Source organism: Coniosporium apollinis (assembly GCF_000281105.1).
Source record: "Coniosporium apollinis CBS 100218 chromosome Unknown supercont1.50, whole genome shotgun sequence".
Taxonomy (NCBI): Eukaryota; Fungi; Ascomycota; class Dothideomycetes; genus Coniosporium; species Coniosporium apollinis.
The window spans coordinates 1-23,030 of record NW_006913312.1 but is presented as its reverse complement, the minus strand read 5'-3'; the positions used below and the strand labels follow the sequence as shown (position 1 = coordinate 23,030).

The following is a 23,030-nucleotide window of genomic DNA, read 5'->3' as shown; positions in this document are numbered from 1 at the left end:
TACCAGGCACGCGTCTCCTAGTGGATGCAAAGGCGCATGGAGACCCGGGAAAAGAGATGTTGTCCTTGCTGATAGCCGTCAGTGGTGAGATAGAGGGACCAACAGTCCGGCCTGTTTTAGTGCCCTCTCCCGTGCTTGGAGGAGTGTATGCAGTGCACGAAGATCCGGACGGAGTCTTCTCTTTCACACTGGCACCTGTTGATCCCTCTAGGGAAGGTTGAATACGGCATTACTCGCTTTCGCAGACCAGTAGTGCTTACCAATGACCTGATACCAGTGTGGAAACCATGGAAGAGTCCTACACTACTCGAATCGTTTACTGCCAGGTTTTAGGTAGGCAATAATGTTTAGAAATGTGGCCGTTATAGGCATTCTCTCACTCTTATTACGGACGTTTTGCTTTGCTCTCGTGCGGTATTGTAGTTATAATTTGGCGCTCAAGTCATTCCACTGACAGTCCATCATTTGGTTCATTCTATGTACATCTAATCGTCATCCCGTTTCATACAGGCTCATGTGAACAAATAGCGAGCGTCGACAGCCCGTATACAAAACGCCCAGAATGGGCCCCAGGGATTTAAAATCCCACGATCTGGACATATATCCTTTGCCGATTTTGTGCATCCAAGCCGTTCTTCTCCACGAAAACGGAAGACGATACGTGTGTCGGGTATGTATCCATGGCGCCATCCCATGCAACGCTTCAAAAACAAATCCAGACCGTCTCCCCAGCCGTAAGATCCGCAATCCCGAACCATCTCATGAGTGCTTTCCACTCACGACCCTGTCAACCGATCCAGCGCCACAATACTCAGAATCATAACCAGCAGCCCAATGGTAACAATGATGAGCAACACAAACCCAAACCAGCCGAGCACCATCGCGCTGGTCCCGACGCCGCTTCTCACGCTGCCGTTGCCGAGGTCCTGCGCGACGGTGGCCGCGGCAACCGAGGCCGTGTGCTGCCACAGCACGGAGACGAGCACGAAGATGGAGGCGATGAAGATGAGGGCCAGCGCGACTTGCGAGACGGGCCGCGAGGGGAAGGGCTTGACGTCCACTTCGGAGCCGGTGTTTGCGTCTTGTTCTTCGTGCCAGCCGGGGAAGGTGGCGAGGAGGATGAAGGTTAGAAAGGCGAGGATGATGGCTACGATGCTGGGGGGGTGGGTTAGCTTCGTTCCCATGCCGCTCGAGTTGGGAGAGGGAGTAGAAGGGGACGAGGGAGAGAGGTCTTACATCAAGTAAGGAAACACAACGCTGTCCTTGAACGTGCTCGCCACCCAGATCAGATTGAGCGGGTCTTGATCTATCGACACTTGCTGCGCCAATGCGGTAGCGTTGTTCGAGCACAGGAACGAGCCGCCGTCCGCGTTGACGCAGATCCCGAAGTATCCGACGCGCACCTCGAGCGACGCAGTGCCGACTATGTTGGCTATCGCGGTCGCGACGCCTGGGTCTACTTGTGCCGGGTCGTACACTGGCGTGTAGTGCTCGTAGTAAAGGGAGATGAGGAAAATGCCTGGTATTAAGGGCGATGAGGAGGAACATCCGGCAAGGAGGAGTGCTGGAAGGTGTTAGAGGGTATTTCCGACGTGGAAATCCTGGATAGAAGACTCACAGAGAAGGACGATAGCTATCGCTATCAGGATCATAAGAATGTGATGGTATCCCAGGTACGGGAAGAACCCTGTCCCACGGCGTCAGTATTTCTTGGCTCTCTGGAGGAAACTTCCGACGGAATGTACGCACTCTGGAAGCTGACTGCGAACCGCATGTTCGCCATGGTGACTGGTTGCTTGCGCTAAGGCTCTCTTGTCCACCTAATTGACTGTCAAATCTCCACGGCTCCCGAAGGGCCGGGAGGTATGGGCGTAGAGGAATGCAAACGCTGCGTCGGAAGGTTGAATGCTGAACAGTGGATACGGGTAGTCGTGGTTCTCAAGAACGAGCAGAAGTCTTCGATCACTTTTCGAGGAATGTGATCTCGCGTGTCGACGAAAGACGGCACAAGAATGCTCGTGTGGTAAAGGTTGCGGTTCGTGAGATGGATCTGATCGGACTCGAAGCGAGAGGACTGTCTTGAGAGATTGCTCGTCAGAAGTATATTCGAGCGGGTATGATTTCTCAGTGATTGTTGGGTGAGGGTGTGAAGAAGCTTAGCTTTTTCCCTGCAGCAGCACCACTTTTCTTCCTTCTTGCGCAGAAATCGAGGAGGTTGTCGGGATGGCTGGGGAGCTGTTTTGGTGTGGCTGGGTTAGCCAGTTGGCTGAGGGACAGCACGAGCCACGAGAGTGACGTTGCAGGGTCCGTGTGGCTCAAGCTCCAGCTTCGACCGCCAATGAGCGCGCGACGGAGGAGAGCTTTCTTTGGCACTGCGCCCGTTTGTCAACCGGGAAATTCGTGTGGAGATCGATGCAGGAACAGCGGGAGGCTTCAGAGTAATCGTCTTGGCTCATGTTGGCATCTTTGTCGAGCGCGTCATGTATCCTGAAGCCACAGACAGATCACGTTACTGTAATAACCACCAGCAACAGTGACCGAACTGGCCGCCGTTTGTTTGTGAGTACAGCCGCGCCATATCCTGCCGCCATCGTAGTAATGGGAGACCGCAGTATACGCGAAGAGAGCTTGGTATCAGTTCGTTGCGGCTTGGGATGGATCGACAAAGGACCAGGGGCGCAAAGCCCTCCTGGCATACCTATGGTGCAGTTTCCTCACAATTCAAAGGCAGCAGGAGCACGGTCAGAATCGGTAAGTAAGTGGATCAACACATAGCACAATCTTTTGAGGCAGTCACGAAACACCAAGGAGGTATGAGGAGCTCAGAAGGCTCAGTTCATTCTCGTGCTATGGACGAGTTGTGGTATCATAAGTCTGCTCAAGCAAGCATGCCAGCCTCGTTGATCGAGAGCTGTGCTGTGGCCGTGAAGTCACCCATCGTCTAGTGCTTGTCACCCATGCCGAGGGCGTTCTTGGCCTTGTCGAGGACGCTCTCGCCGCTGCCACCGTGGACGTGCTCGTCCTTGCTGCGGGAAGCCTTGTCGGTCACAGACTGGCTGGTGGACTTGGAGTCGTCAGTTTGCATGCCGCTGTGTGTTGTTAGTAAACGTCCTTGAGGTACTAGCTCCGAGAGCTTGTAGAGGGAGTGTAGACATACCGGGCAAGCTTGTCGGTGGTGTCGGTGAAAGCCTCCTTGGTCTTCTCAGTGGTGGACTTGGTGGAGTCTGGAGTCATGTGCTCCGAGGCCTCTGTGAGCAGTGTCAGTGAGTTTCGATCTGATGGACAAGATTGGCAGTGACGGCAACGTACTGTCGGTGAAGCTCTTGCGTCCGGCGTCAGACATGATGATTGGTTGGTTGAGGTGAGGAAGAGTTTGTTTGGTGTTAAAAGTGTTGTTGATTGTGAGGTTGGATCTGTGGAAGTTTGGTTGTGAGTCGGTGGATGAAGGATGGAGGGTTTGGAGTAAGGGAAGATGTTTTTGTAGGAGCTGTTGTTAGCCGACGTCACTGGTCAGCTGCCCGCAAACGTCGGTGAAGTAAGGAAGGCAGCGCCTGGCTGAGATGGGCAGCCACGCTTCACTGTGCTCAAATCGGCCGCGAGTTTCAGACCATGCGCAGGTCATGCGTCCCGCAGAAGGCCGCGGTACCTGCCAAGCTGCCAATCAATCTAACTAGCTCGTTGCCCGCTCAATTCTCCGGTCTGAGGACGCAGTTTCATTGGCATCAGCGGCTGTTTCGGGTGCATCCGAGCTTCGACAGAGCGAGGGGCAGAGCGTTTGCGACGTCAGAGGTGCCCCGCCATCACGGTTGAACAAGCACAAGGGCTGGTGGCTGACGTCGCCTTAACCGCGGCTTGAAAGAAGAGGGCTAGCTGTCTTTGATGTCACTCGAAGGTCGACGTTTGCGAGCCTGGAAGTTGGAGTGACATAGACTCGCGGGTTTTCGAGAGTGCCATCAACTCTGGGAGCGTTGCACGGTCCTTGGGAGCGGCGGGGAGCATCCAGGACCGCGGGGCAGCCATGGATCCCCGCCGAGGTCAAGCCTTCAACGGCCCTCCTCGGCGTCAAGGGCTCTAAATCGGCCTCACTGCAACCAAACACGACCGCACGTGCAACCTGCGGTATATTCTCCCAGTGCTTCGGAGACCGGCCCTGCAGCGTTGTGCAACTGCCCGCAATCACTCGCATCCCACTCCGCAAACCTGGCATGGCTCTCCCACCCCGCTTCAAGCTAATCTTCACTGTGCCCCAATCGTCGCTCGCCAAATGCAAGGCGGCCATCTTCGCCGCAGGCGCAGGTAGCTATCCTGGGCCTGGCGGTTACACGGAAGTCTGCTTCACGATGCCTGGAACCGGGCAATTCCGGCCTGGAAAGGCTGCGAATCCTAGTATTGGAAGTTCCGGTGAGCTCGAGCAAGTCGAGGAAGTTAGATGCGAGACGCTGTGCGTGGGCCAGGAAGTTGCGAAGAAGGCCGTACAAGCATTGAAAAGGTAGGCAAGGCGTCATCAGCGGATGTTGCTTCCGTTCTGCTTCGTAACAATCCAATTAGAATGTGTGCACGCAATGACTGATCAGGTCTGTAGTGCACATCCGTACGAAGAGCCTGCTTACGAGGTCTACAAGCTCGAGGACTTTTAGGGAATGTGGCTCCGTTACTTGCGCTGTTCACTTCGAAAGGCAAGTCCACGAGCTACCAAAGCTTTGTAACTTCGCAAAGCTCACAGTTCCGCACGCACCTTGGCAGCTCGAGGGTTCGCAGTTCGGGCGGAAGGATTAGAAGAACAACGTGGCGAAGGTCCTCCGCCATGTAACGTATTACTGCAGTCATGGTGCTACAGCTTCACGCTTGTTCCTGTAACCTACCTAGGTATGCGTTGGCCATAAATATTTCAAGCAGGACTCTCAGGAGCATCCTCTTTTGGAAACTTTTTGATGCTTCGGGGTTGTGGCAGTGAACCCCATGCAGGCAGTAAGACGCCTCGAGAAAATGTTGTCTTCAAGCTAGCTACAAGAGCAAACTTGAGCCAGAAGTCACCACAGGAGGCCTCTATCTCAAGCAGTTGGATTCTCCATGGACCCAGCGACGTGAGGGCTTCGATGGCACGGCTCCATCTCCGTTCCTCCTACCTAAGCATCATGCATGTGACGCTGCCAACGCTACTCTATCGAGCACGTCCGTTACCAGCTGTAAGTCTCTATCAACATCGACCTGCCAATTGGATACAGCAAAGCGGCATGCAGGTGCTCCAGTCCACGCAGTTCCCGAAACGTAGATTTTCTTTGTTGCATTTACATGCTTGACTAAGTCCTTGTTCAGGCTGTCATCCTTGGCTCTGAAAAGCACAATGATGTAGATGGAGTCCAGTCTCCTCTCGTCGTCAACCTCGAGGTTAGGGAGGAGATCGTATTCAGAATGTCTCAGAATGAATCGTGCAATGCCGCGAGCGAGTTTTACTTGACGCTCCAACATGTCGCGGTACCCTCTTCGTCCATACGCTGTCAACGAAGCGTACACTGGCAGAGCACGGAACCTGCGGGAATTCTCAATACCAATATTCAGAGGGGAGGCAATGAAGGAAGTGTCTGTAGCGCCAACATTCAAATACGCGGCGTTGGAATTGCGAAACACGTTTTCCGCGAGCGCTCGATGTTTACCCAGGAAGAATCCGCAGTCGTACGGCTGGAAGAAATCAGCGTCTTTGCATAAGTTGCGCCACATTCTGTTTGAAGCGTTGGCTTGAGGGACCATTGTAGACTTACAACATTCAGTAGCTTGTGAGCATCCCCGGTAATAGAATCAGCGAACTGAATGCCATCGCATCCCGCACGAATGTTCAAGTATTGGTGATCTTCCAGCACGCGGACGAGAAGACCAAATGCTCCGTCTACATGGATCCATGCGCCGTATTTGTCGCAGAGCTCACGCAGCTCGAGCATTTCTGCAGCGCTCGAAGTAGCGAAGAGCCCTGTATTTACTTCAGCGCAAGAGATGGCAACGATGTAACCGGACGTTCTCTCTTGAAGTATTCGCTGAAGCTTCGTCATGTCGAACTTATGAGGAGCATTAGGTAGGCCGACGAGTGTTATGGAGTCACGACCTATCCCTGTTATGCTGGCTGCTTTACCAAGAGACGAGTGTGGTACGGTGGTGAGAATCCGAATATCGTCCAGTCCACAAAGGCGCAGAGCTTTGGCAAGTCCGAGGTCGCCCACATTGACTGGGCCCTTCTTCGTTCTTCGAGCAGCCTCCGCGATAACAAACTCTCTCCCACAGGCTAAACCCAGAACATTCGAGGCGGTGGCTCCCGTCGTGAACGTTTTGTGCGGCCACTCCGTGGGTCCGAAATCCAGGAGTTCGCACAGCATCCTCAGTGCTCTGTCTTCAACCTCGGTAGCAATAGTCTCTTCCGGTAAATGCACTTGGACATTCTGGTCATATGCAGTGACAATGTTGTCGGCCAACGCAGCAACTGGAGTGACGCCTCCAGTAATAAATCCATAGTAGTTCGGTAACTGGCTTGCTAAGTTCAGTGCGGGTACAACATCCTCTTTGAGGTGCTTGACGGTGTTTGACAAGCCCAGGCCCTCTTTAGATATCGCGGGTATCAGGCTACTTCTTGCGTGCTGCAGGACTTCTTTGCTAGGAAGAAGATCTGCTCCTGTACTCAGTTCTAGCAGTCGATCGAGTCCGAGCTCAGCAGCGTAGACACGCTGCATTGCATGCTCAGAGAGCATCCTGACATTGGCTTTCTGGTCTTAGTAGAGCTAAACGGAGACTGCAAACTGAAGAGTCAAGGTGGGGCGTAAGATACCACGTGACCGTCAAGTTTTCGCGTTGAAAGACGCGTGCCGGAGGCGACCAACAACTTGGTACCTAGGCAAGCAGCCTTCGATGACTACGCCACTTACTACAACAACACCGCCCGTCTGACGACCGAACAATGTGCAACAGAAGGAGAAGCTGGCATGGCAAGGTTCTAGCCTCATGACTATCAACAACCTGAAAGACCAAGTTGCTTGGTTGCTGTCCGCGAGACCTTTCATTCCATCTGCCACCGACCTCCCACGTCCTACCAACGACGCGCCTACGAGCTCTTCGACCCTCTCGGCGCAAAGCACCGACACAGCCAACGGTTTGCTCTCGAGAGATGCGCCAAACGAGCCGGTCAACGCTTTATACGCCGCCCAGGAAGTGGAGTCTGAGTCCACCGGTATAACGTCTGCGGGACTTCTACAAGGCCGAGCAGGCACTTCAACAGACAGCAGTTTGGACATGGCAAGACTGAGGGCGGTACCTAGCTCCGCCACGAAGCCGCGGCTCCTGCAGCAAGGCATCGTACACTATCCCGATATACCAACCCATGACGCACTGCCGGGAGCGCGATCTGGGAAGAAGGAAAGAGGTATAAACCTATTGTCTTGGCTAGAATCGTTGTATTGGTTACTGACGACGATTCCAGACACTGCTCCGACCCCTCGGACCGCGCCTTTACCGCGCGTTGCTCGACAGATATCTCCGCTTAAAGATCGTACCCCACTACGCGAGCCTGTGGTGCCGACGGAGGACTGGGACGTGGACACTGTCGACCTTACGGGAAAGCACAATTCTTCGTCTTCATCAAACAGCCCTATACGGTCAATTGCTGCATCGGGCAGGAAACGGAAAAGTGATGAGCTCATGGCCGATATACATTCGCAACCTCATTCAAGACCGCGCTCTTGTAAGCCAAGGAGGGCCTCGACCACAGATGAGAGCACCGATATGACAGGTTTTACGGCGATCGACGACATCTCGGAAGAGGACCCTCCACCGCCATATTCCACGATTGTAGAGCGTGCTCCGCATCCTGTCAGGCCAGTCTCACCAAGCTACACCCGAGGAGAAGACCTAGTTTTGGACGTCGTGAAAATGGAGGATGATGATAAGACCAGGACACCCACAAAACGGGACAGTAAGAAACGGAGATCGTTAAGTCAAGTGTCTCTAAAAGCTGCGCCTCCGACCGCAGACGCTACACCGCGGACAACGCGAGGCTCACCGCTCAAGTCCATCAAAACATCGAGTCATCTACTGAGTTTTCCAAGTGGGAATCGCTTAAATCATGCGAAGCGGCGCATGATTGCTGACTCCGAAGATGAGGAAGACATAGGGGCTTCAGAGGACAACACTATCTCAAATTCTCCATCAAAGTCAGGCAGAACGACTCGCCTTGAGCAAGAAAACTCCGTAACTCAACCCAATCAAGCCAAGTTTCCTGATGCCGTTCAGATCAGCATCACGGCCTCTTTACCAAGAAGCTCACCAGCAAAGAACACTGTTGTGCCGCAGATTGAGCAACCAAATACGCAGCCAGCATCCTCTGCGAAGATCGCCCAAGTCGATAAGGATGTGTTAACGAGATTCCTAGCGTGGCCCGACTCGTGTCTGCAGGCCTCCCATGAAGACATCCGCGCCGAGGTCAAGAGCCGGTCAGCGGCAATTGCTCAATTTCTAGAAGACGCTGAGGAGCTGCCGCCAGAGCTTTCAACTCAGTTGAAGGAGTTGAAAGTGAAGAGGGAAGCGCTCGAAGCATTGGTCGAAACACGTAAGAATATCTCGCGCATCGGCAAGCGCAAAGAAGAACTTAAAGCCAAAATCATCGAGGCGATCGACGAAGGTCTAGAAGCACCCAACTACCAGGGTGATGTCGATGAGAACAAGGCGATCACCCATGACCTACGGCAGTTGGAGCTAGAGACTATCCGCTTGCTGCGTCTCTCTGAGCTTCTCTCTGACTCGGGTCAATTGAGGAACCCGGCTGCTGAGCAGCTGCCACAATCGGATGTCGTTGTTCGCTCTACGCAAGTCACGCCGACCTTGGAACCCACAGCAACTCGTAGAGGTCCTGACTGGAGTTTTCCAGGACATGCTGAAGTGATACAACAGACTCAGGCAGGGCTGAGAGTAGAAAACACGCCATCGAAGCGCTCCAGGTTCGCTGGCGATCCGCCCAACTTCATGCTTTCCGTTCTAGAAGAACCACCCACAGACGACACCCATGCTTACTCTTCTACGCCGAAAAGGAAAGGAGCGAGCAAAGACAGACTTAGGAAGGAGGAAACAACCCACTCCAATCGACCCCACGAATCCCAGATGCAGCAGTTCTCCTACCAGGACCGAGAACGATCCGCTGGCTACCAGACTGCGCCTTACACCAGAGAGCGAGTGACGGCATCCTCCTATCAACGTCACCGGTCTCCTGAAGTTGACGACTTTCCCAACAATGACGACTTCGATACCGATGTAGATGGACTCTTCAGTAATGTCATGGGCACTCCACCGGCCAGGCCACTGCAAGACGACGATGAGGGCGACTATGGTGGTTACCAAGACGATGAGGACATGCTCGAGCTTGCAGAGGGGTTTGGAAGTGGGGGTGCATCCGGTTCCACTGGTTGGCGTGGGGACTCTGGAAATATCTTTGGAGAGGCTTCCGGGAATCAAATGAGGGCGCCTCAAGAAACAGGGCGGTTTGCAAGTAAGAAGTCAACGCCGAAGGCAGCAAGCCAGTTACCTCCACCGTCCTTGATGCATCACCGTTGGTCCAATGATGTGAAGGCTGTGCTGAAGGACCGCTTCCGTCTCCGAGGTTTCCGTCAGAACCAGTTGGAGGCTATCAATGCCACCTTGGGTGGCAAGGACGTCTTCGTGCTGATGCCTACGGGTGGTGGCAAATCACTCTGCTACCAGCTGCCTTCGATTATCACTTCCGGCAAAACCAATGGCGTCACTGTCGTAATCTCTCCTCTTCTGAGTCTTATGGAAGACCAAGTCGAACATCTACGCAAGCTGAATATACAAGCATTCATGCTCAACGGCGAATGCAGTGCCGAAGCTCGGAGTCAGATTTTGACTGCTCTTCGTGAACATCAAGTTGAGAAGTTCATTCAGCTTCTCTACGTCACCCCGGAAATGCTAAGTAAAAGTCAAGCCATTATCAACGCCTTCCAGAACCTGCACTCGCGACGCAAGTTAGCAAGAATTGTCATCGACGAAGCACACTGCGTCAGTCAATGGGGTCACGACTTCCGGCCTGACTATAAAGCTCTTGGCGAGGTGCGACAGAGGTTCATGGGGGTCCCAGTCATGGCCCTCACAGCTACGGCTACGGCGAACGTCAAGGTCGATGTAATACACAACCTTGGGATTGACGGCTGCGAGACATTCAATCAGAGCTTCAATCGCCCGAATCTCACCTACGAAGTGCGGACTAAGGGCAAGCGTGAAGACATCCTTGACAACATCGCCAACATCATAACAAGCAAGTACAAGGGGCAGTCGGGCATAGTGTATTGCCTGTCTCGGAAGAAGTGTGTTACCGTTGCGGAGCAGCTTTGTGAAAAGTATGGTATCAAAGCTCACCATTATCACGCCGGCATGGAGTCTCAAGAGCGGAGTTCCGTACAAAGGCAATGGCAATCAGGCAAATACCATGTCATCGTCGCTACCATCGCTTTCGGAATGGGCATTGACAAGCCGGATGTTCGTTTTGTCATTCACCACAGCATCCCAAAGAGCCTAGAGGGCTACTATCAGGAAACAGGCCGAGCTGGACGAGATGGCAAGCGGTCCGGATGTTATCTGTACTATGGCTACGGGGACACAACTGCGCTGAAGCGGATGATCGATGAAGGTGAGGGCAGCTGGGAGCAGAAGCAGCGGCAGCTTCAGATGCTCCGCAACATGGTGCAGTACTGCGAGAACCGCAGTGACTGTAGACGAGTTCAGGTCCTTGCATACTTCAGCGAACAATTTCGACGAGAGGACTGCAACAACTGTTGCGACAACTGTACCTCAACATCAACCTTCGAAATCCAGGACTTTACGGAATATGCTGCAGCTGCAATCAGCCTTGTCAAGCGGATCCAGCACGAAAAGGTTACCTTACTATACTGTGTGGACGTCTTCCGGGGATCGAAGTCGAAGAAGATCATATCAGCCTGCCACAATGAACTTGATCAGTATGGTGTTGGTTCCAGCCTAGATCGGGGAGACGTTGAGCGCTTGTTCCATCGTTTGCTGAGTGATGATGTCCTCACCGAGGAGAACAAGGTAAACAAAGCTGGGTTTGCCAGTCAATACATTCTCGTAAGTCTCCAAGCGTTTGTGGACGGGAAAACCGAAATCGGTTGACTGACGACCTACAGCTCGGCAGGAATTGTAACGACTACAAGCATGGACGCAAACGGTTGAAGATCCAAGTCCGGGTCTCGCCAAATGGCAAGGCTGCTCCGAAACCGAAAGCTGCTCGAAAGAACCATGGAACCGGTGTCGCTGCTGCCACACACGACTATCCAATGTCCACCAACGTCTCTTCTCCAATCCAGGCCGCCTCACGACGACGCGTAGCCCAGAGAAACATTCACGAAACTGATAACGAGCTACACGCGAACGGCTATTACCGCGACTCCTTTGTTGTGGCCGACGACGCCTACGATAACGACGACGAAGACGATGAGGACTATGAAGACGACTTTGAGCCTGTCCGAGTTGCTGGCAGCTCAAGGAAGGACAGGAAGCGCGAACTCGGACCTCCTATCACCGTCGACCGGAAAATGGCAGGACTCGATGAGATTCACCAGCAGGTTGTTGAAAACTTCGTACAGGACGCCGGGCAGATTAACAAGGACATCCTTCTGAAGAGAGGTCTTCGCAATCCTCCATTCACCGATACCGTCCTGAGAGAGATGGCTATCGAGTTCCCGCAGAACCTCGATGACATGTGCCGAATATCAGGCATCAATCTGGAGATGGTGCGGCTGTACGGAAGTCGCTTCCTGAAGCTCATCAAAGAAGCTCAGGAGTTCTACGACGGCGCAATGAACAGCCACGTCAACAAGCGGATCAACCAGCGGAGGGAGGACCGTGACCATGACCCGAACCATGAGAACGTCATCAATCTGATCAGTGAAGACGAAGCCGAAGACGAGTATGGCGACTGCGACTTTGATGAAGACTCAGACGAGGGAGAACGGAGCGGCTACTTTGGTTCCGGTGTCAAAGACGCGGAGGTCCAGGCGTTCAATGCGCGCTTCTCGCAAACACAAGCCCCCAAACCTATGGCTCCACCTCCGGTCCCGAATCCGCGAGCGTCGGCCTCGACAAGTGGCGCACGATCAAGGTCTGGGGGTGGCTCAAGAGGCGGATCCTCAAGAGGAGGCTTTCGGAAGCGCTCTAGTGGCTACTCGAAAGGCAAAAGCACTGCCGGAGTGACTAAGAAGGGTACAGCGAAGAAACGGAGTTCAAGCTATTCGAATGGGAACCTTGGAGGCTCGAGGCGCGGTGGAGGATTTGGCGGCGGCGGCATCGGTATGATGCCTATCTGAGCTTCGACGTGCTTCTGTCTTGCCTTTCGCTCCTGTGCCCATCGCTTTCTTTGCCTTAGCGGGTCTTGAAGCAGGTCTGGCTTAGTGTTGCTTGGCGGGACCAGGCGATGATTATGATGGGCATGGGGAACCGCGACTCGGTTTGCTGTCGGCTTCTAGTTATCTTCAAGTATAGCTGGTTAGGGCTTCCACATCCAAATATATGCACCACGTCCTTATACTGGCTTCAAGCTCATACTCTATGCCTCCTGTACAGTGAGCCATACTAGTCTCCACTTTGCATCGTATGCGGTCTTTTAACGCGTGAGCTGTGCACCAGGTTGCCCGTGATAGCTCCATGTATGGGCGCTTTAGCTGCAGGTATCTTCTGTTGTATCCATCAGTATGCAGGAGATGTCCATCGAGGTGCATCCGCACGTGGGCCGTTTACTGCCCACTTGAGCCTGACAGATTGATGAAAGGGCTGGGATGCCCGGCCGGGGAACCTGCCCCGCGACACGTCGTCGACAGGTTATCGCGCCGTCTGTCACTCCATGTGACCTATATATCCACCTTATCACCGGCCTCCCTCGAGCAGCGCTTGGAACCAAGCATACCTCACCTCTGCCTGCCTTCTGCCTGTCTGGCGACATTGTGCAAACGTGTCTTCTGCAATTCTTAAGGCAGCAGCGCTGCATAATAGCCTGCGCCATTCACATACAGCCAAGCTACGAAGCCAACGACGACGTCAGCAGTACACCGAGCACCTTTCTAGCCGCCAGTCAAGCACGACCGAAAGCTACTCGTGCAGAACACACTTCTAAATCACATCCGCACACCACGGGCCATCACTATGGCCAGCTTCATCGAAGACCTCTGGACCTCAGTCTTCACCCCCGGCCCCACACCCACGCTGCTGATAGCCACCAACGCGGCCTTCGCCGCCCTTCAGGCCGTCCTCTTCGCGCTCTTGATCGCAACCTACAGCATCCACTTCGCCATCCTCTCGTTCCTCACTGCAGGCCTATGGTGGGCGATCAACTGGTTTGCAGCCGAGCTGCGCGCAGCGCAGGCGAAGGAGGAAGAAGCCAAGAGGATCAGGGAGAGCGAGAAAGAGCGGAGGTCACCTAAGCCCGACCAGAAGACGCCGGTGGGTCGTGGTGAAGGGGAATCGGAGGGCATGGACAGTGGAGACGACACCGAGGTGGACAATGATGCTGAAGAAAAGCATGGCAGCAAACGGCCAAGCGGGCACGACGAGCTACTGAGGCCACTCCCTACTCCTCCGAGTGGGCGGATTGAAAGCCGGCAGGCTCCGCTAGGCGGTCTACAAATGAGTCCTGAATCGAGCGGCATGGCTACTGGGTACGTCGGGATGACCAGCCTGGAGCCGTTTGGAGACGATGCATCGAGGAAGCGAGGAAGCGTTTCTGGGAGTCAGAGTGGAATGAGTACGGATAGCGAGTGGGAGAAGGTCGAGGGTGACAGATGATCGTGAGATGGGGTGGATCTCGCTCGTGTAGCGCTTGTGGTAGCTTAGACATCTCACCCGCATGCTTCAACATATGGCACTAGACCTTTCAACACTTGTGACTTACAGTCCTGCGGTCTGCTTGCTCCAAGGGGACGAACGGTGACCGCTTACTATGCGACCATTTTCCAACGTTTTGAAATTAAGTTACGGCGGCGCTAGAGCTGAAACGATCAAAAATAACATCGCCGACTTCACCGCTGGAGGTCGCGAGCGCCAAAATTAACAGCAACCACAGGTCAACCCGCGCAATCCCCGACAACGACAGCAGCCTCATACGCTACCTTTAGTCTGAAGCCAGGAAGCCGCCATTATGAAGCTCGTCAGGTAAGCTTGTCCCATCCGCTCCGCTCGCACGTAGCAAAAGCTGAGTTCGATTCCATCTCAAGGCCCTCCGCACGCGAGCCTGACTGACGGAGTCACAACACTAGGTTCCTCATGAAATGCGCGAACGAGACCGTCACGATTGAGCTCAAGAATGGTAACGGACCTCCAAGATCCACGCGTCCACCGATCCCCCGCGAGCCTCTGGGCCCGCGCATTCCCTCAGCACGCGCGCAACTCTCCCCCCTGCGGCAGGGGTGCACCCGCTCCCCGGAACGCACGCTGACTTTCAATCCTACACAGGTACCATAATCCACGGCACCATCGCCTCCGTCTCCCCTCAGATGAACACCGCCCTGCGCACCGTCAAGATGACTCCCAAAGGCCGCGACCCCGTCTCCCTCGACACGATCAACATCCGCGGCTCGACGATTAGATACTTCATTCTGCCCGACAGCCTGCCGCTCGATACCCTGTTGATTGACGATGCGCCGAAGCCGAAGAACAAGGCGAGGAAGGAGGCTGCGGATCGGGGAGCACGAGGTGGTAGGGGCGGGCCGCGGGGAAGGGGCAGAGGGATGGGAAGAGGACGGGGGAGGGGCGGTGGTGGGAGGGGTTTTTGAGCGGTGGGACGACTGGAGCAGACCGAGGTGGTGCGGCGAGGAGTGTATTGTGCTCCTCAAAAACCTGCGGAGCTTGGCAACGAGTCTAGACGACGACACGAGCTGTGTTTGGAGATTGAGATGTCTGCTCTGAAGAATATGCCAGTCCTCGCTGACAGGCACGTCTAGCCGGAGTCGAGCTGGCAGAGCCGGTAAACCAAAACGAGAACGGACTTTGTGGTAGCGCTGGCAAGTTGCTATCTTAGGTTGAGTTCGAGTCAAAAGCATAGCCATTCCCTTCTATCCATTCACCCCTAAGTCACAGTACGCCAGTATTTTCATGTTGAAGTACTACTACGTAAGGACTATGACAGCCTCCTCAGGCATCCACTGGAAAGCCCTTGACAGCTGATAGCGGTAAGTGAAGCCATGAACGCCTCAATCAAAGTGTGATCGTCCTCTACATGCTCCCACTCCTACTAAAATCACTCCTCCCATCATCGTCCTCCTGCTCATCCAGCATGCCCAGCCGCCCAACCTTGAACACACTCCCGCTCCACTCCTCAAACATATCCGGATCCCACACCTCGTCCTCCCTCCCCTTCCCCTTCTTCCCGACCGCCTTCCCGTTCGCCCTCAGCAGCTCTGCCCTTTTCTCAAAGAAGTCCTCATAATTACGGAAGACCTGATCCTGCACCGCCGCCACGAGTGTCTCCTTGGTCCTCAAATCATCTAGATACTCGTCCAACTTCCGCCGCAGAAACGGGACTTCCTTCTCGACAGCCTGCCGTACCGCCACGGTCGCAGCATCGCCATCGAAACTCTTCTTCGCTACCGCTGCGGGGGATACCGCAGCCGTCATACGGCTCGCGAAGCCGCCCGTAAAGTCGTTGATCACCGTCCTGAGCCTACCGTCTAACTCCGCTTTGGCATCGAGCATGTTCTCCACGACCCGCGGCACCAGACTCCCACCCGCGAGGCGGATAAGGTTGAGCGGGTTAAAGAGGCCGCCCCTTTCCCGCAGCTCCCAGAAGGTGGAGGTCAGGCTGGAGAAATCAAAAGCGATCTCGGGGGTCACGAACTCAATGTCGAAGGCCACGATCTGCTGTTTGAGAAGAAGGAGATGCTTGATGAGAAAGAGCTGGGAGTCGGTGGGGGAGACGCGCTGGGCGATGAGGGAGGCGGCTGTGTGCAGGGAGAGAGTGGTTTGGTGGACGATTTGGTGGGCGAGATCGTCGAAGACGGTGGACTGGTGGCATATGTTAGTGGGCTGAACTTAGGTTCAAGGGGGCATGGGAGGCTTACGTTGACGAGGCGGTAGATCTTGCTGAGAAGCCAGACCGCTTTGCGGAGGGTGGAATACCAGTCTTGGAAGGCGGCTTCGGTGCTCCAAAAGACCCCGGTGCTATCCACATCGTCCACTACTGTAGGTGTTTTGGGCGTTGGTGTCGGAGGGCGGTTGGTGGAGCTCTTTCGGCCAGATAGTACGGGCTGAGAGCTTTTCACTGCCACCACAGAAGTGCGCCGGTTGCGGGCAGGATAGTCAAGGTCCTCCGGCTTCGGCTTGTAGCGCTCAATATCGTCCCTTAAGACGGCCAAAGCAAGGAAAACAAGTCTGGTTTGGGCGTCTTCAAGCGCTGGTTGAATAAGCGTAGAAAAGTCCAGTCTAGCCGCTTCTACCGGCGAAGCATCCTCTTCGTCTTCCTCCATGTACCGCGTCTGCAGAAGCGTACATAGTTCACAGAGCTTTAGTATCTGCATCTCATGAATGATCCTGGGCCGCAGATGGTCATATAGCGGCTCGCATATCGCCTCGAGGAAGTCGTACAAGCCATTATCGCCATCGAACCACTCGTGCCAAAGATCATACTCGTCAAAGCAGATGCCACGAATGTAGCTTATGCTGCTTCGGGCGAAAGCTACCAGGTCCTTCGCACTGCTAGGCGCCATGGCAATCTCAGACATCTTCTTCGTGACGATGGGTAGAATGAGCCTTCCGCGGGTAGCGGAGTAGCTCTGGTATAGCTCATTCTGCAGGCTCTGGTACTCGGCTTCTGTGCCCTGCTCCACGCCAGCTGGTAATACGGCTCGCTTCTGGATTTCTAGTCCCACTTGCTTCAGTTCTGGCGCGCGAACGCGGAACTTAGCGTATAGCAGTGCGGACATGGTTGTGTCGTTCAGCTGGCGATCAGCTATGCGCTTAGAAACATCGGCGGCAATCTCTCGCAGCGCATTTGTGAAATGAACACGTATGAGCGTGAGCCCTCTGGTGAGTAAGAGGCGATACCGAGCTCGGTAGGTGGCGGCCTCTCGGTGTGATGGATGGGCTTGCATATACTCCAGGCAGTTGTCCAGGTTGGCAAGCATCTCTGAGAACTCCTTCCCGCCTACCAGCTTGCCTGCGCCTGGAGCATTCAGTCTCTTGGTTATGGGATCCAGGTATGTATAGTAGCGCAGGTTCTCGGCTATGTCATCAGCAAGCTTCGAGGTGTGGTTCTGGTCAGAGACGAGGCCTTCGCATTGAGCCTGAAATGCTGTAGTCTGCGCTTCGACCGCTTTGAATGCTTCCGACAAGGATGAGAGGAGATCCAGTGTGGAATTGGTATCCGTCAGTAGCGACTCAAGATGTGATTGAGACAGCTGGAGTTGCTCCAGGTAAGACCTGTAGGGTTAGCAGTCGTCATTCATAGAAGCTGCCCCACTTGCTCTCAACGTACTTGTACTCTTCATGGCTCGCGTCCAACAGCTCATCATGTACCCCGTTGTACCACCGCCGAAAGTCAAGTTCGGTCTTGACATCTTCTCTGATGTTCTCCCTTGATCTTCTCTTCTCCCTCTCGAGCTTCCGCTCTTTTATGGTATGCGCCCTTACAACATGGTAGAAATCGCTGTATGACTTGGCTCGGCGGGCCACGGTGGCCTCGGGGGGACCTCTTTTGCGCTCATCCTCCTCGACCACTGCTGCAATCTCTTCTACGCGTCCGACGTCAGCTTCAATGCCCTCCTGCCACAGCATCAATATTGAAAACGTACCCATGAAAGGACGCTTGGCTTACGTTGGGCTGCTTGAGTAGCGACTCTCTCCGCCGCTGCTTCTGCTTCGGCTTCTCGGACTGTTTGGGAACAAACTCATTGTACCACTGCGCGTCGAACATTGTGCGGGTTCGGACGTGATGGTAGACATGCGGTGGTGTTGCTCCCTTGGGTGGAACTCTGCGCTTAACGCTTAACGCCTAACGCCTAACCCCACGTTCGACGTTTGATCGTTTGATCGTTTGATGAGCGGCTGACAGGCGACAAGCGCGCGTCTGAGCTTGGCACGATGGTGACGTTCGAGACTGGATTGCCCGGATCATGAGCCTCATCCCGCGCCTGTCCGAGTGGGTAATCATTCAGACCTTGATGGTTAACTTGCGCTCAGGTCCTGGTTGTCATGTTCTACACACCTTCCTGAAGCCGAGGCTGGCCTGACTGACGGATCTATCCCCCGGTGACATACATCAGGAATAGTACACCAGCATATCGAAGTTCGAGTCCAGAAGCTACCATGTCGGGGCCACGCTATGTGCCATATGCCGTCCGGCAGCTGAACAGGGCGAACACCAGAACCGCAACAATCTCGCCGTATGCCGCGCGCAGGCAGCAGCATTTCGTACGCTCTGTAGCAACCGTGACAGCAATCGGCGCGCTTGCCACCGGCTGGCAGTGGTACAATGGCAGAGGAGGTATCTTGCGGGAGGCACACGCCGAGGAGCCGCCTCCAGATCCGGAGATGAAGTTTGAGAAGCCAAGGAAGAAGGGCTTGTCAAAAGATGCCAATAGAGACCTGATCAGCTCGCAACATCTGCAGGTCAGAAGGAGCTGGGAGAATCCAGGTGTATATGCGTGGGGCTCGAACAGTGGGAGAGTAGTGGCACCGGACTCTTCGGAAGCCAACATCAGGACACCGCGGCGGATACCATTCTTCGATGGGCTACTGTTGCGGGATCTCAAGATGGACCGGACGTTCGGCGCAGCGATAAACGAGAAAGGCGACCTGTTGCAGTGGGGTACGGGCTACTCGAAAGACAGCAACAGTCCGGAGGTCACGTTGAGGGGCAAGAATCTGACCGCTCTCACGATATCGAAGGACCGCATCTTAGCCCTGAACTCCAATGGTGACGTTTACTCGCTGCCCGTCTCGAAGGAGGACCAAGAAAAGGGGGTGAAGCCGTCAGAAAGCAGCTGGATACCCTTCTGGTCCTCCAGCTCTCCCATCAGCTACCGCCGGCTCTCTCCAAAAGACCTACCGTGGGGCGAGAGAGTCACCTCCGTCTCCGCCGGGCTAGAACACGCCCTTCTCCTGACCTCCAAAGGCCGCCTTTTCTCCGCTGCGGCCGCTAGCGCCGACTTCCCCACCAAAGGCCAGCTCGGCGTACCCGGTCTGACCTGGACCACCCGACCGGAAGGCGCATACGATCAGTGCCACGAGATCACGACCCTGCGCGGCTTCGAGATCTCCAAAATCGCCGCAGGCGACTACCACTCCCTCGCCGCCGACAAAGACGGCCGCGTCTTCGGCTTCGGCGACAACTCGCTCGGCCAACTAGGCGTAGACTACTCCCCCGAATCCTCCTTCGTCGACGCGCCGTCCCTCCTCCCGATCCAGAAACTCTACGCCGGTACCTCGCAGGCGCCCAAAGTCACCGACGTGGCCGCGGGAGGCGCGAACAGCTACTTCACCATCGAAGCCACCAAAATCGCCGCACCGGGTCAAGCCGACGACGCGTCTGCGCAGCGAGGACTAGGCAGAGTAACGGCCGACACCTGGAGCTGCGGGCAGGGGATCTGGGGCACGCTCGGCAACGGCCGCTGGACACACGTGCAAGCTACACCGACCAAGATCCCGGCTCTGAGCGGGCTCTTCGAATACGACGAAGCCGCGGGCCGTGTCGTGCCGATCCGGCTCTCGCGTCTCAGCGTCGGCACGAACCACGTCGCGGCCGTGATGAAGAACGTCACCCACACCGGCGCTTCGTCCGCGTCGTCTGAAAACGACACGAATTGGGGCGCCGATATCGTGTTCTTTGGGAACAACGAGTTTTATCAGCTTGGTACTGGTAGGAGGAACAATCTGGCGAATCCGACGTATATCCAGCCGCTGGACCAGGTGGCGGAGAGGAAGCTGAGGGGGAAGGAGGAGCATAGGTTTCAGATCACGCCGAGGAAGACGGTGGATGTTGGCGGAAGGAGGGTTAGTATCGAGCAGAGGGTTGAGTGTGGGAGGGGGGTTACGGCTGTTTATTCGGGGCTTTGAGGGGGGTTTCGGGGGTGGAGTGAGGGAGTTCTGGGGGTGAGAAGCGAATATGCTGTACATTTAGCTGTATATTTGTAAGAATCCATCGCCTGCTCTACGTGGCTTAATGGAACCGCCCGTTAACGAAGGATGTGAATGCTGAAAACCTCACGTAAGGTTGAACTACGGTAATGGACCGTTTAGTCATAAACGTCCGATCGCATGCAGATTTATGCATACAGAATGATTCACTCTTCCATATGAGGTGACATGTCAGTTGTTTAGATTGTTCCTCAGTTCAGGCGCCATGCCAAGGCCTTCTGACTATGCGAGCTCCTCTCGTGAAAGAACCTTGAAACTTCGGAAGCTCCCTGCAACACCCGTTCCGACGTCAATCTAGCAACCTCAGAGCCCATGTTGGCCCGGTGAGCGCGTGCTCTTCTACAAGGGGGTAATGGGCCACCAGGAAGCCTGGCGAGCGTATGATGCGTCTAAGCCACCTCAGCCACCAAGGCTCAATGCACTTATACGTTGCCGCATCTCTGCCGCATTTTAGTAAGAAAGGTGCGGCAGTGACTAAGTGCACCGAGCCTTGCACATTGTGGACATTTGAATCCTCGTCAGCCTTGTTCGGTTGCAGACATATACCAACCTCATTCACTTTTGAGACAGACCTCCTCCGACAACTGTTGCTTGTCTTCTGATTTCTTTCAGCTTTGTGGGGAATCATGTCTCTTACTGGTCCGCCGGAAATATGCCAATCCTGCAGTCAGATTTTCATGAAGGACAGAGTCTACGAGTTGCTCAAGGCCGGGGACTTACGCTACGAGCGAACTCTGGGCAGTATGCTTGAGTCAGCCGAAGCTGGGTGCATTCTGTGTCGAAACCTCCTACTCCTCGGCTATGAAGAGTCTAACCGTGAGGGCTCCTGGTATGGCCGTCCCCCTAGCCGATCATTCTACGCGGTTGATCCGGCTGATCCAGCATGGCCTTGGGCAAGTGAGCAGAGGTGCACCGAGGATGAGCTTCTTGAGATGGTTTGCAGGGATCAGACTTGCGTGGCCACTTTCACCTTCAGTGGAGACAGTCGGGAGTCCTCGTGGATAGAGGTTAGGTCTTCACTAGCCGATGACAGGGAACGTGCTGTACGTCAAAGGGAACTTGACAAAGCTATGCGGAATGATGCCGGCTCCCCCCGTGGTAGTGTTGAGTTGTCTGATATGATCTGGCTCCCTAGCTCCCATTTCGAAATTTCTGCGAGCATCGGTATGTTGGCAATCTGCAGTTCTTATTCGTTCATGGTGTATTAAGTGGCTTATGTTGTGTGTACAGACGATCCGGCTGCTGAATTCATATCAAAACGGCCTAAATGTCTGGATATAGGGTCAGACCGTGCTTTCGCTTTAGCTCGGGACTGGATCACGGATTGTGAAGAGAACCATGAAGATTGTCCGGAGCTCGGTCATTCCATCCTCCCCACCCGTGTCATAGACGTCCTGTCTCATAGAGATATCGATGGAGACCCGCAACGAATTCGATTACGTCTCGGGGCGGGAGAATGCGCACCTTACGTCGCCTTATCTTACTGCTGGGGTGGCGCACAACCGTTCACAACGACTTCTTTAACGTTGCAAGATCGCCTCCAGGGATTCTTTCTATCTTCACTTCCTCGGAGTCTTCAGGATGCGGTGACTGCCACACGAAAGCTTGGTCTCAGATACTTATTCGTTGATGCGCTATGCATCATCCAAGATTCTCAGGAAGACAAGGATAGCGAAATGGCCAAAATGGGAGAGGTCTATCACGATTTCCGCCTCAAATTCACGTAGCTGTTACGATGGCTTCCTTGACGTACGAGAGGAGAAACGTCTCCTGGTCACCATACCGTACCACTGCGGCGCCTACGGGATTGGACGGGCCACGCTGTGGCCGAGGGCCCACACTGAATATTCGAGAAATCAACTTCCGGCGGATCGATGGAAATATAAATATCAAGTTCCGGCGGATCGAATAACTGAGCCTATTCAGAGCCGCTCCTGGACCTTGCAGGAGAGCCTGAAATCGTCTCGGTTGCTACTCTATAGCCAGATACAACTGTTCTGGAGGTGTCCCAGCACGTCGGAAAGCGACGGTGCAGAGTTGAGCTGGTTGGCCTACCAGTACATGGCGAGGTTATCTGTGTTCCGTGGAAAAGACGGTATCTTCAAGAAGGCGACAGATTCGGAACCAGCTGACGGGATACGCGAGGAAAATTACCAACGCTGGAGATCTATTGTGAGAGATTACAGACAACGGAAATTGACAATCGAAGATGACAAGCTGCCAGCTCTGTCCAGTATCGCGGCGGAGTATCATGATGCTACAGGAGATACCTACGTTGCCGGCCTTTGGCTCAGCCGACTAATCCACGAGTTGACCTGGAGTGTTCAATTGTACTACTCAGACCTTGCCGGTTGGAGGCTTACAAGCCGTCCAAGACAGTGGCGCTGCCCGTCATGGTCCTGGATGTCAATGGACTGCGCCTTGGAAATCCAAACCGCGTACGACAACACCAAGACCCAAGCACTCGCGAAGGTGATTTCCTGCAATGTCATACCCGTGTCTGGCTCCGCCCCTTTTGGGAGAATTAGTCACGGTGAGTTGAAGCTGAGGGGACGTCTCAGGAAAGTCCAGACGAATGGCAGCCGGTTCTATGGCCGATATGACTTCTTCAGCCGCGACTGGCTCATGCGGTGGACTAAACGAGGTTCACTGACGTTCGATGTCCTGCACCATTCTAACTGGTATAATGATGAACACACGATACGGGTTGACGCTGCTTATGGTATCATAACCACCGATAAGCCAATGTGGTGTTTCCTGTTGGCTGCTAGTGGTACTTCACAAGATCATATGACGAACCCTATAGGGTTGATTCTTGCTCAGAGAGCAGATGGGTGCTATCATAGGATTGG

General features: G+C 54.5%; 10 protein-coding genes across 10 annotated transcripts; 6 read left to right on the top strand and 4 right to left on the bottom strand.

The window, feature by feature from the left end:
- Positions 1-776: 776 nt before the first annotated feature.
- W97_08159 (uncharacterized protein) lies at positions 777-1,783 on the bottom strand (the record flags this gene model as incomplete). Its single annotated transcript, XM_007786028.1, has 4 exons — positions 777-1,155; positions 1,237-1,564; positions 1,619-1,687; positions 1,750-1,783. The coding sequence occupies 4 exons, from the start codon at positions 1,781-1,783 to the stop codon at positions 777-779; spliced, it is 810 nt and encodes a 269-aa protein (XP_007784218.1).
- A 1,158-nt stretch (positions 1,784-2,941) lies between these two features.
- Positions 2,942-3,343, bottom strand: W97_08158 (uncharacterized protein; the record flags this gene model as incomplete). The annotated part of the gene is made up of 3 exons (XM_007786027.1): positions 2,942-3,089; positions 3,158-3,248; positions 3,310-3,343. 3 exons carry the CDS (start codon positions 3,341-3,343, stop codon positions 2,942-2,944), a joined length of 273 nt encoding a protein of 90 aa, XP_007784217.1.
- Positions 3,344-4,205: 862 nt separating this feature from the next.
- W97_08157 (uncharacterized protein) lies at positions 4,206-4,637 on the top strand (the record flags this gene model as incomplete). The annotated part of the gene is made up of 2 exons (XM_007786026.1): positions 4,206-4,489; positions 4,583-4,637. 2 exons carry the CDS (start codon positions 4,206-4,208, stop codon positions 4,635-4,637), a joined length of 339 nt encoding a protein of 112 aa, XP_007784216.1.
- Positions 4,638-5,133: 496 nt separating this feature from the next.
- On the bottom strand, positions 5,134-6,716 carry W97_08156 (uncharacterized protein; the record flags this gene model as incomplete). Its single annotated transcript, XM_007786025.1, has 2 exons — positions 5,134-5,679; positions 5,760-6,716. The coding sequence occupies 2 exons, from the start codon at positions 6,714-6,716 to the stop codon at positions 5,134-5,136; spliced, it is 1,503 nt and encodes a 500-aa protein (XP_007784215.1).
- A 268-nt stretch (positions 6,717-6,984) lies between these two features.
- On the top strand, positions 6,985-12,365 carry W97_08155 (uncharacterized protein; the record flags this gene model as incomplete). Its single annotated transcript, XM_007786024.1, has 3 exons — positions 6,985-7,402; positions 7,460-11,127; positions 11,187-12,365. The coding sequence occupies 3 exons, from the start codon at positions 6,985-6,987 to the stop codon at positions 12,363-12,365; spliced, it is 5,265 nt and encodes a 1,754-aa protein (XP_007784214.1).
- An 832-nt stretch (positions 12,366-13,197) lies between these two features.
- Positions 13,198-13,836, top strand: W97_08154 (uncharacterized protein; the record flags this gene model as incomplete). The annotated part of the gene is made up of 1 exon (XM_007786023.1): positions 13,198-13,836. The coding sequence occupies one exon, from the start codon at positions 13,198-13,200 to the stop codon at positions 13,834-13,836; it is 639 nt and encodes a 212-aa protein (XP_007784213.1).
- Positions 13,837-14,188: 352 nt separating this feature from the next.
- W97_08153 (small nuclear ribonucleoprotein D1) lies at positions 14,189-14,822 on the top strand (the record flags this gene model as incomplete). The annotated part of the gene is made up of 3 exons (XM_007786022.1): positions 14,189-14,202; positions 14,307-14,356; positions 14,503-14,822. The coding sequence occupies 3 exons, from the start codon at positions 14,189-14,191 to the stop codon at positions 14,820-14,822; spliced, it is 384 nt and encodes a 127-aa protein (XP_007784212.1).
- Positions 14,823-15,261: 439 nt separating this feature from the next.
- On the bottom strand, positions 15,262-17,956 carry W97_08152 (uncharacterized protein; the record flags this gene model as incomplete). Its single annotated transcript, XM_007786021.1, has 4 exons — positions 15,262-16,050; positions 16,107-17,463; positions 17,519-17,805; positions 17,858-17,956. The coding sequence occupies 4 exons, from the start codon at positions 17,954-17,956 to the stop codon at positions 15,262-15,264; spliced, it is 2,532 nt and encodes an 843-aa protein (XP_007784211.1).
- A 392-nt stretch (positions 17,957-18,348) lies between these two features.
- On the top strand, positions 18,349-20,097 carry W97_08151 (uncharacterized protein; the record flags this gene model as incomplete). The annotated part of the gene is made up of 1 exon (XM_007786020.1): positions 18,349-20,097. One exon carries the CDS (start codon positions 18,349-18,351, stop codon positions 20,095-20,097), a length of 1,749 nt encoding a protein of 582 aa, XP_007784210.1.
- Positions 20,098-20,804: 707 nt separating this feature from the next.
- Positions 20,805-21,905, top strand: W97_08150 (uncharacterized protein; the record flags this gene model as incomplete). Its single annotated transcript, XM_007786019.1, has 2 exons — positions 20,805-21,342; positions 21,409-21,905. 2 exons carry the CDS (start codon positions 20,805-20,807, stop codon positions 21,903-21,905), a joined length of 1,035 nt encoding a protein of 344 aa, XP_007784209.1.
- Positions 21,906-23,030: the final 1,125 nt, after the last annotated feature.